At 43.3% G+C, this 12,270-nt stretch overlaps 1 protein-coding gene across 5 annotated transcripts in view; it reads left to right on the plus strand.

Annotated features, from left to right (window-relative positions):
* The window catches only part of IKBKG (inhibitor of nuclear factor kappa B kinase regulatory subunit gamma), a 107,408-nt gene that overhangs the window by 23,893 nt on the left and 71,245 nt on the right, over positions 1 to 12,270 (plus strand). For all 5 annotated transcript variants that reach the window (XM_077478805.1, XM_077478807.1, XM_077478808.1 and 2 more), the window contains exon 3: positions 5,678 to 5,856. In XM_077478805.1, the coding sequence (XP_077334931.1) occupies positions 5,709 to 5,856 (148 nt within the window). In that variant the 5' untranslated portion in view covers positions 5,678 to 5,708. The remainder of the gene's footprint in view (positions 1 to 5,677; positions 5,857 to 12,270) is intronic.

Below are 12,270 nucleotides of genomic sequence, written 5' to 3' on the forward strand. Positions count from 1 at the left end.
TTTATTTTTTTAATTCAGACTCCAGTGTTGTTTTTTAAGCTGGGAATAAGTTTATTACTGTAATATGTGCACATTGAGCATGTGTGCCAAGCAGTGGTGGCTTGTGCTCAAAATTTTTTGGGGGGGTACAAACTGAAGAATTCTGAAAAAAAATCAATGGCAGCCACTGTGATCCACCAAACACAGCCACTGTGCGTAGCCACGGTGCCCCACCAACCTGCTCGTCGTCTGCCCAGCACTTACCCTATCTCTGTGGTGGGTCAGGCAGCGGGTGACGGCAGCAAGCTGTGGGATCTTGCAGCAGGTCAGACAGTGGCAAACTGTGTCCTCCATGGATCTCCTCCAGATAGGCGTCCAATCACATTGCCTCTTCTTTCAGCCAATTAGGTGATGGGTAACAGACCTGCGCTTCCTGATTGGAGGAGAGGCGGTTCAGTGTTAGAAAAGCAAATGAATATTCGCTTTTCTACCATACCTGGGTGGACTCCGAGCTCAGTGCTTTGCGCTCTGAGTTCACCTTTTTTAGAGCCTATTAAACCCTATGGCTCTGATCAAGTGCTTCAAAAATACACCCCCGCTGTTTTAATTAAGGGGCCGGGCGCCTGAATAGGGGGTGGCAGCAGCGGACATGGATAGATTCATGCAATGCATGAATCTAACTATTCTACACAGAGGCGGTGGCTGAAGAGAGGGGGTACCATCTGTGCACCCTTAATGGATGCACCGCCACGCCACTGGTGCCAACTACCATGTTGTGGTTGCTCTGTTAATCATCTCTGCATGGTGATGTAAAGACTTTACAGGCCTTGTATAGAATGGAAAGCATAGAGCAACGCTGAGTACAAACAGCAAGTACAAAGCTAAAGAGCGTTTTTCCACATAGCAATCGGTCCTAAGCCAGCTTAGTAGCTCTATAATTGAGAGAGATCCTGTGATGGCAAATGTACGCAGTGTCAGTGTGTAGAAGCTCTAAAGCTGTGAGCACCTATGCAGAGTATACAAGGAAGTATAATCAGATGGAGCTGTAATCTTTGACCCGGTGAAATATGTACAGAGGGAAACCACCTTCTGTATCATCTATAACCTGGGTTTGCCATGTGGGTTTTCCCCATATTTCCAAGTGAAATTTTCTGACCTTTGTTCACCATTACACTGTCATAGAGGAACATTCCACTTATTAAAGCAAGTATGATGGTTTTGGCTGAAGTTCTATTGTAATGCTATAACCCTCTACACTTCCAAAAAATGTATGCTTGATGTATGAAGACCTTCTTTTTTTTTTTTTTTTTTTTTTTTTTTTATAGCATTGAGGAGGAGTTGCATGTAGGCAGCTTGCAGTGTGTGTGCTTTTATAGCTTCTTGTGAGCAAGGCTGGATTCAGGCAAAAGCAGAATAGGCATCCACCTCAGGTGCCGTGCTGCAGGAGCCACTCCCATCTTTGCTTTGCCTGGTCATCTCCTACCATGCTGACCTGCTACCACCTTACCTCTGTTCCTCAGTTCTGCCCTGCTACCACCTTTCTCCTGCTGTTTTTAGTTCTGTACTGGTGCTGCCTCATACCTGTGCCTCAGCCCTCAGCTTTGCCCCAACACCACTTCATCCCCTTAGAAGTCAGCTGTCCTGACACCTACCCCCCTCCTCCTCCCTCCCCCCCTGCACTCACAAAGAAGCGGGTCAGGAGAGCAGAACCTCATCCAACTGGAAAGCACTTGTGTTGGTACAGCAATCTGTCAGGTTTTTTTCTAGTTCAACCTGGTAGAATGAACAACAAAAGCTTGCAGTGTATACCAGGCTTTAAAGACCAGGACCTCCCAACCAGCCAGCCAGATGGATGGCTCTATAATGACACTACAGGATGCAGACCAACAATGGGGGCTGAACAGACTTTGACTACGGCTGCCACATTGGTGAATTGGTTGACCTGTGCCCCCCCCCCATACACTGAGAGCTGCCACGTTACAAAAGTTCATCCTGTTGAACTGTGCTCAGCTTTTGATGTTTGTGTCCTGCTAACCTATTTACAAGGTGGAACTGTATAGCTGTTATGAAGTGGGGGTTCTTGAGATCAGAGGGCTGCAGTAATATTTTAGTCTTTCCTTTCCTGGATAAAAAAAAAAAAAAAAAAAGCACACAAATGTGGTACGTTGCCTTTTGGAACTGGTTGTTTTTGGCGTTTTAAAACTACATTTTTGTGTTTACCCAGTGTCTCGGGCCCCTAACCATGTATGGCAAAGCATTACCAGAACTATACCATGTCCCAACTTGTGCAGAGAAAAATTGCTTTTATTACTCCCTGTTACCATCACCCTTGCAGGAACAGCAGCTGGGAGCTCAGTTCTTATCGATGTAGGCACACTCTCACAACTACATATCCCAAGAGCCTTTTCTCATGCACATGGAGTGAGAGGGATGGAGATAGCACTGTTGTCAGCCCAAATGGGAAGCTAAAAGCACAATGGGTTTGTTAGATCAGTGGCTATTTTTCTCTGTGTGCAGCATTTAAGAAGGGGATAAAGCTGCACAGGCTGTGTTGCAGAGATATACGGTATATGGCATACACTTCAACTAAATTCTTTAGTGTTCCTAAAACTTAGCATAATAAATGTAACCTGTCCAAAAAAAATGTGCCTTTTAAAATTTAACCCCCCCCCCCCCCCCCCAAATCTGTGCACATGTAACGGTTGGAACCTCTCGGATTTTTACTGCTGTCTTTATGGCTATTGCGAGATCCCTTATCAATTTCTGTCCTGATGAGTTGTCGGCGGAACCTCAGGTGAGAGGAAATCCTCTGATTTCACTTCTGAACACTTCTGCTAACAACTGTCAAAGGTGGAACTTCCCATCACTTTAAAGAGACTTCCTCTTGATTGTGGATATGTCACCACAGCAGGTAGTGGGAGAGACCTCAATGGGGAATTTACAAAGGCTGGAGCAGCCAGAATCTGGATCAGCTGTGCATAATGATCAGTCTGTTTCTATTCCTTATTTTTTTTTTTTTTTTGAAAGCTTAAAGGTGTACTAAAGTTTAAACGAGAAGTACAGCCAAAGCTTTTTTGGCTATATTTCTCCTATAGATCACAGGAGTGCAGTTCGTTCGGCACGCCTGTGACCTGTTTTCAGCCGTCAATGGGCTAAAGGCCCGCTGTTGGCTGACATCACTCACTCGATCCAGGCTGTGGATCGCTACCGACTTTGTATTTAGGATCCACCCAGATGCCTAGACTGCCAGCTGACTTAGCCTCTCAGCGAGCCATGGGGACATTGAGCCAGCCACTCACGCCCCTTGCACAGCACGGTGCTCCTGTGAGACACCAGCTCTGTTCAGAGCGAAGGGGAGAACTGAGCAATTAGTTGACTTTCATCACTCAGTTCTTAGTGTAGAGATGGTGGGGGACAGATGCTTTGTTGGATCAATGCTGCATCTACCTGAGTGAGTATAAATGTTTGTTTCTGTAAAACCCATACTTCTCTTTTAATATTAAACTGAGCAGGCAGATTCTTTCTTTCAGAGAGACATGCAATGTCTCTTCTGCAATCAAATAAACCTTACTGCCTACCAGTGGCGGCTGGTGAAGTTTTAGGATGGGGGGTGCCAGGCTCCGCCCTTCCAATTTGACCCCTCCCACTTGGTTAAAATGGGCATGGTTTTGGCAAAATAGTGGGCATGGCTTAAAGGTGGTGTGGATAGTATCTGAGATGAACGAGGGATGGAGGGAGAGGGATGGAGGGACAGCGGGCCCAGATCCTACACAACAATACAAATATGCAATACAAATATGTGTATTCTAAAAAGTTTAACAATCGGCAGAACAAGCAGATAAATCATCCCACCACCATGATTGTTATGGTGTCAGGATGATTGAAGTGCATTATTTCTATTATAGCATTGTAATATAAAATTTGATCATTTAACTCGCCATAATGCATAATCGGTGGGAGCCCTGAGCGTGTCACTAGCCACGTTGCCTGCCACCAGATGCCATCAGGTGCCCCAACGGAGTCCCTCCTTACATGCAGCCTGTGTCCCCGCCATGTTGCAGCAGCCTGTGTCCCCGCCATGTTGCAGCAGCCTCCCCCCCCCCCCCTTACTTACCTTGCAGTGTGTCTCCAGCGGTGTCTCCTGTGGAGAGGTCTGTCCTCTCATACTTCCTGTTTCCTCTCTCCTGGGTGCAATTGGAGAGAGAAAACAGGAAGTGACATCAACTCGGATGTCAAGCAAACCGTCCGGCCGTAGTAATATATACTACGAAGGGGCGGAAGCTACTCGGTGCTTCAGAAAGCGCTGCAAGGCAGGCTAAATGCCCGCAAATGAAGCGCCATGTCTATCTCATGATTGCACAGACGTGGCCCTTCTTCTAGGTGCACTGTGTCCGGCGTCCAAACACAGTGCACTTAAGGACCTTTTTTTTTTTTTTTTTTTTTTTTTTTTTTTTTTTAAGGGCCAACTTTTTTTGACTGGGGGCGCCCCCTATGGATGGGCACCCCTGCTGCCTACTCGGTCTTCTGTAGAATGTACCCTGAGCTGTGCATTCTCAGCTGACATCCTGGCACAGTGGCTATATTGGGGTGACTCCTGTCCCTGCATGCGAGTGGTGTCATCCTGTGACAAAGCCTGGTACCTGGGAGAAGTTGGAAAGAAGATGCCGGCGAGGGACCTCATTGGTGTTGAAGCAAAGGTAAGTAATTATTGTTGAGTTTACTCCCTTTTTAACTAACCAGCGAAAGATTAGAATCTGGTCACAGTGAACAGCTGCTCCAGATTCTGCCACATCTGTTTTTAGTAAATTCCCCCAGTTTGCCTTTTAAAGAAGAGTGACAGTGGGGGTTATTTACTAAAGCTTGAGAGTGCAAAGTCTGGTGCAGCTCTGCATCGAAACCAATCAGCTTGGTTTCTGTTGGGCCCTACAGCTGGATCTCAACGCGGTGAACGCAACACAGCTTTCCGTCATTTTACATATTTATCTATTCTGTATTCCGTGTGCTCACTGCAAACGCACAGTATTTACTGCATGAATCGGGAGCAGATTTCATGCAATGTTGTGCCATGCTGTGAATGTGTTTCTCAGTAAGTGTTTGTTATCTGTCCTTATCCTGTGACTTGCCTATGATTACTGTTTTATAATGCCATCAAGTGCCTTTATGGTGACTATTCTGTGTTATCACCATTGAATTTTATTGTCTTTGGCATTTCTCCACATCATCATATGACCTGGGGATTTAAAGGGAAGTCAGCTGTCAGCCAGAGCTGAGAAATAAAAGTGAAAGCGGCAGATTAGAGAGACTGACACACTGCTGCATGGAGGATTGGGATGGCACACAGCCCCTGGCAGCTGAATTTTCTTCTCATTGCATCATTGGCAACTGAGAGAACATTAGCTGCTGCCCTTATTGCTTGTCCATCAGATGATTTATGAATTCTTGTTGTCAGGCCTTTTGCTGTGTTACTGAGGAAAGGACATCTGAACAGGGGAAAGCCTCTAGAGTTCACTTGTTTGGAGTGAATCAGACTTTAGAAAGGTCTTTACACCATCACCAGCTGTACTCCACTGGGTCATAATCATTAACTGGAGATACTGACTTGAAATTTTAACTTTAGGATATTTTGTTTCATCTAAAGAGGGATTCCATGTGACCATCTTCGTTTTTCTTTCTTTCTTTTTTTTCTCCTTTTGTGAAGCTTGGTAACCTGAAGGAACTGTGTGCAGTGAATGAGCGCCCGAGGGCAGACAGGGGAAATGGTTCAAACAAAGGATGGCCCTGAGGATGGGTCTCTGGGAAAAACGGACACTCTCCCGCCTGAAATATCCAGTCCTGAGGCCTATCAACGCTTGTGGATTGAAAACCAGGACTTGAGAAGTGAGTAATTAAGAACATTAAATAGTTTCATTTACCACGTTATCTATTTAGTGAGAGATCTCAGTTACTCATGTGTATATAATGTAAACCCTGCTTCAACTTAAAGGAGTTGGAAAGTCTCAAAGTTTTTCACCTTAATGCATTCTATGCATTAAGGTGAAAATCCTTCTGTGGTGCAGAAAATCCTTCTGTGGTGCAGCTGCCCCCCCGCCCCCTTTTTACTTAACTGAATCCGATATTTCCAGTGACGAAAACAAGCCCAGCAGCTCCAGCCACTGTCTCGGGTCCTCATTGGATAAATTGATAGCAGCAGGAGCCATTGGCCCCCTCTGCTGTCAATCAAATCCAGTGATGTTGGGGGGGGCGGCAGAGTCCTGCTGTCTGTGTCATTTGACGCAGCAGCATGACTCGGAAGCGTGCCTGCATGAGTACCCCCATGGAATGCGGCTCTCCGTGGCGGCATTCGATGGGGAGGAAGAGCCAGGAGCGCTGCTAGGGGACCCCAGAAAAGGAAGATCAGGGCCGTGCTGTGCAAAACCCTTGCACAGAGGAGGTAAGTTTAACATGTTTAACAAAAACCTTTACAGTCACTTTAAGGCCCCTTTCACATATGCGGGCTGTTCGTCTGTTTTTCATCCATCTATTGATGGATGAAAAACGGACATCAGTGCATCTCTATGGAAAAATGGATAATCATCCATATACACCTGATTGCATCCGCTTCTGTTAACATCAATTTTTTTGAAACTGATCAAACCCCTATTTTTCTTTAGTTAAAGAATAAGTTCATCTTTGTAACATGTTACAAAGTTACATGTTACACCCATATTTAGTGTATAACATGTTTAAAGAGAACCCCCCCCCCCCCCGTGACAACGGGGGAAGGGTTCTTTTCCATGCACCCACTGTCACGTTTTTAAAGTTGTTGTGGGAATTTGTGAATAAAGAAACTACAAGTCCCATCTTCTTCAACTGCTGCAGACGGGTTGTTGCTCAGTGGACTGTGAGGGTGCCAGTTAGCGACCTCGTGGTCCACTAACACATCCAGCTTTCTAAGTTAAAGGCCCATAGAGTGGTATGGGCCAAAAACTAGGTATTTGCAGGAGCCTGACATTGCACCCGTAATCCACTGATGGGAGGTTTTTTTTTTTGTTTGTTTTTTCTTGCAAAAATGTGTATTCATTATTTTATTTAAAAAGGGGAGGGGGGGGGGGCTTGACCTTTCAGCACAAACCTTATTAAGTCACAAGCATTTTGGGGCCACATAGGCTCAGTTTTATCAGGTTACAGTCACCTGATGAAGGGAACACGCTTTGTATATGTACATCCAGGTTATACCTAAATTTGCCTCCTAAATCTTGCTCTACCAAGCATTACCCAACATTATTATTATTATATTTTTTATTTAATTTTTCTGTAGTGAAAAATGCCTTTTGTTGCTCCCTATGACATCAAAAAGCTTGTAAAATGTTTGCAAAGCTAGTCCCTATTGATGTGGTTCCTCAGAACTACAGTGTCTCACTAAAGTCAGTACACCCCTCACATTTTACATAGGTTGGACTTGTGTCTTTTTTCAACCTCACCTACTATGTGTGTGATTATATGTCTGTATTACATTGTATATCCCTGTATGTTGCGGTTGTTCAGGTGCTTATCTAATAGTTTCTCTCTCTCCATCAATGCTCCCTGCTGAGACCACCGCCTGTGGAAGGGAATTCCACATCCTTGCAGTAAATAACCCTCTACATAGTTTAAGGTTAAACCTCCTTTTTCTTCTAATTTTAATGAGTGCCCACAAGTCTTGTTAAACTCCCTTCTGTGAAAAAGTTTTATCCCTATTGTGGGGTCACCAGTATGGTATTTGTATATTGAAATCATATCTCCTCTCAAGCGTCTCTTCTCCAGAGAGAATAAGTTCAGTGCTCGCAACCTTTCCTCATAACTAATATCCTCCAGACCCTTTATTAGCTTTGTTGCCATTCTTTGTACTCGCTCCATTTCCAGTACATCCTTCCTGAGGACTGGTGCCCAGAACTGGACAGCATACTCCAGGTGCGGCTGGACCAGAGTCTTGTAGAGCAGGAGATTTATAGTTTTATCTCTGGAATTAATCCCCGTTTTAATGCATGCCAATATTCTGTTTGCTTTGTTAGCAGCATCTTAGCATTGCATGCCATTGCTGAGCCCATCATCTACTAGGACCCCCAGGTCCTTTTCCATCCTAGATTCCCCCAGGGGTTCTCCCCCCAGTGTATAGATTGCATTCCTATTTTTGCCACCCAAATGCATTATTTTACATTTTTCTACATTGAACCTCATTTGCCATGTAGTTGCCCACCCCATTCATTTGTTCATATCTTTTTGCAAGGTTTCCACATCCTGTGGAGAAGTTATTTCCCTGCTTAGCTTAGTATCATCCGCAAATACAGAGATTGCATCCTCCAGGACTTTTATGAACAAAATAAATAGGATTGGTCTCGGCACAGAACCCTGGGGCACCCCACTACCCACCCCTGACCATTCTGAGTACTCCCCATTTATCACCACCCTCTTAACTCGCCCCTGTAGCCAGTTTTCAATCCATGTACTCGCCCTATGGTCCATTCCAATGGACCTTATTTTGTAAATATTTTATTAAATCTTTTCATGTGACAATACTGAAGAAATGACACTTTGCTACAATGTGTAAAGTAGTGAGTGTACAGCATGTATATCAGTGTAAATTTGCTGTCCCCTCTAAATAACTAAACACGCAGCCATTTATGTCTAAACCGCTGGCAGCAAAAGTGAGTACACCCCTAAGTGAAAATGTCCAAATTGGGCATGTGAAATACTAGGTCTCCCAAGAGTCTATTTATTTATTTATTTATTTATTTATTTTTATATTTTTCTACACGGTCTGTGGGTAGCTCTTGAGAGTCGAGGCAGAAAAAATATTTTTCTGGAAAAGTCATAGAAACGAGTGATGCCAGAAAAAGACCTAGTGGTTTGTCAAGTCTGCCCCTTTTTTTGATTTCAGCTTTTTATTTTTATTTTTTTTTATTTTTATTTTTGTGTTTGAGTTTAGTTTAAAGCCTGTGTTTTGTCCCAAACACCTTTTGCTTTACTGCTGTCTAATTTGCAACCTTTGCTGGATGTCTGTTCCAAGCATCAACTTCTCTTATAATGAAAATACTTCTAAGGCTAGGTTCACACCTATCAAGTTTTTTTAGTGCAGTTTGCAGAAACGCACTACAGTCCATTAAACATGGTTTCCTATCGTCACATCCATGCGTTTTTCAGCCGCTGCTTTTTTTGAATGGGTCAGGGACTTTTTTTTCCCACCACAGATTGCATTTTGCACATAATAGACTTTAATTGACCTGCACCAAAAACACAATGGAATAGCTGTTAAGTACTACTTAACCCAGTAACGTGAAATAGTTCATCTGCCCGCCCACAGCTTATAAATCTTCTTTTTACATTATAATATTGTCCCTATATACCTTTTGAGATGATCTGTATACCACAGTTATATGATAAACTGCAGAGTTTTGTCCAGACCTGTGTCTTCAAGTGGGAGATTTCCAAAACTGCCTGTATACACTTCCACATGTGTGATGTCAACATCCTGTGACCTGGCTACCTCTGAGAACAAGGAAATGTTCTCTCCAGCATAAGAGATACAACTGAGCATGTGTAGGAGGGCTACCCTGCCTGTGTTACCCTGTTTCCCCTAAAATAAGACCTAGCGTGATTGACGGTGATGGCTGCAATATAAGCCCTACCCTCCAAATAAGAAAATAAGCCCTACCCCAAAAATAAGACCTACAAGGACTTTAACTAGGACTTATTTGGGGGGTAGGGCTTATGTTGCAGCCATCACCAACAATCACGCTAAGTCTTATTTTCAGGGAAACGGGGTAGCTGCCCTACCCTAGATCGTGAAGGAGGAAGGATCTATGCATACAGGATAACACAGTCTTTTTAGTCCTTACGTTCCACAGTGAGTATAACAAGCATGCTATGCTGCATATACAGACTGATTTTACTGTTGTGGGTTTAGTAACACTTTAAGGAGCGGGCAGCTGATGCATCTTTACCTAATGACTCATCAACTGGTTACGGGGTTCCCTACTGACAACTGAATGTAAAAATAATAATTGTGGGCAAAGAAAAATCCATACCAGGCCATTTGGGTCTGGTACTGATTTTGAGGGGAACTTCACACCAAAAAAAAAATTCAAACCAGACCCTTATCCAAGCATGCAGCCCGCCAGACCATGAAGGGGGGGGGGGAAATGAGTGAGCGCCCCCTCTTGAACCATACAAGGCCACATTCCCTCAACATGGAGGGGTGATTTGTACCCCATACTGATTCACTGGGATCTTCCAGATTCCTATAAGCATCCTGACTGCAAACACCCACAACTACTGGACAGAGTAGTGGGGAAGAGTCCCTTTTGTCCAACGTGGGTACAAGGTGCTTTGGGTAGAACCCCCACCCCAAAGCACATAACCCCCATGTTTGCTCTTGGAGGGGGCGGCGCTTGCTTGTACCCCCCCCCCCCCCTTTCCTCGCCTGCTTGACTGCGTGCTTCGGTAAGGGTCTGTTATGGATATTTTTTTGGGGGGGGGCGCTCCAAAAGTATTAAAAAAACAAAGTGGTCCTGGTCTGGATTGGTGGGGGGGGGGGGGGGTGAGGGGCTGTTTTTTATCAATTTTTTGTTTTTATTTTTTTCGCTGCAATTTTTTTTTACAGTTAATGTCAGCCACCCACACCTTAACTGGCTATGTACAATTTAAGGAGAAGGAAAAAAAACAACTAAAAACACATGCAGAAATGCATCAAATACGTGTGTTCAAATATGCAATACACATCGGAAAAACTCATGAACCGCAACGGCATAGATGTGAACCTAGTCTAAGTTCTAGTATGCATATGGAGAGGGGCGCAGATAGGCAGAATTCTGTAGTCCAGCATGACAGGGCTGCTTATGTTGGTTGGGATTCAAAACCTTTTCTGTTATTTAGTGTATTTTAAGTGCTTATGAAAAAAATGATATAAAGTGGAGATGGTTTTTAAAAGAAATATTGAAATTAACAGTTTTTATAGCTTAACAACCTAAATAGAAGAACAAGGAATCTTAGAAATGTTATGGCACTCGGAGACCTGATCTCTGTATCTCTGGGATTACATGAAGAGACCGAAGAAACTGACACAGCCTAAATCCACAGAACCAACAATGCTTAGTTCTAGATATGCGAAACAACCTACCTGCCAATTAATTAAAAAAAAAAAAAAAGTTTGCAGTATTGATATTTTTTGTATATATACTTTGTAGGTTGTTAATGAAATAATTGTATGCATTATGCCCTGTACACATAGTCGGAATTCTCTACAAGCGATCAGAAAAAGTCCGATCGGATTTTTTTTACTGAAAATTTTAGATCCGGCTCTCAAACTTTTCCCAGCGTAATTTCCAACTGAAATTGTCCGATAGAGCCCACACATGATCGTATTTTCCGACAATATAATCCGATCGGACCTTTTCCGTCAATTTCCGACCATGTGTACAGGGCATTATTTTTTAAAGCAACCTTACTTTACAGCATATTTTGAAATTGCCTGAGGGCTGGTTCACACCCCATGCCAGTTTCTGCATGAAAAACGCATGTATAGTAGGTTATGATTTTCAACGGCATAGTTAATACCAGTGCGGCCAGTTCCAAAAAATAGAACATCCTGCTTTTTATTTTTATTTTTTTATGCACTGAACTGTACTGTAAAGTGGTAAAATGCACCAGAATGTACATGTCCCTAGTTAATTTGAAGAAACACAGAGGAGGGAAAAAATGCATTTCTATGGTGTGAACCAGCCCTAAACTTGTGTGTCTGTGTGTGTCATGTCTGATATAAACACTCACAATGCTTCTCCTAGGCAAAGGCCATGTGTTCTTTGCTGAGGAGCAGATTTTTATTTATTTTTTGTTTTAATCAAGAATGATGTGGGTCCTGTATAAACCATTACCTTGCACAATTAAATGGCAGTGTGGACCAGCCACAACATATCAATGACCAGGTGTGGCTTCATGGGTTGAGCAAGGCTCAGCATGACATCAGCACATTTAGGAAAGGTCAGGGGATGTTTCATGTTTATGTGGAAGTCTGACTTCACTCTAGCAGCACTTCCTATTGTACCTGCTTTTCAACTTACAACTAAGCCGTTCTAATAAACCAGATGTGACTCTGTCACTTGTTCATTTTTCTTTCCTTTAACTAAAATGTTGGCAATAACCAATGAATGCAGTTATGTATGTAAAAGAAAAATCATGCAGGGGTAGTAAACTGGCGTGTGTGTGTGGGGTGTTTTTTTTTTTTTTTTTTTTTTTTTTTTTTAAATCTGCAAGGCAAAGTTTTATAATGTGCCTGTA

The sequence above is a fragment of the Lithobates pipiens genome, unplaced genomic scaffold (assembly GCF_037356315.1).
Source record: "Lithobates pipiens isolate NorthernLeopardFrog02 unplaced genomic scaffold, aLitPip1_a1.2 Scaffold_1, whole genome shotgun sequence".
Taxonomy (NCBI): domain Eukaryota; kingdom Metazoa; phylum Chordata; class Amphibia; order Anura; family Ranidae; genus Lithobates; species Lithobates pipiens.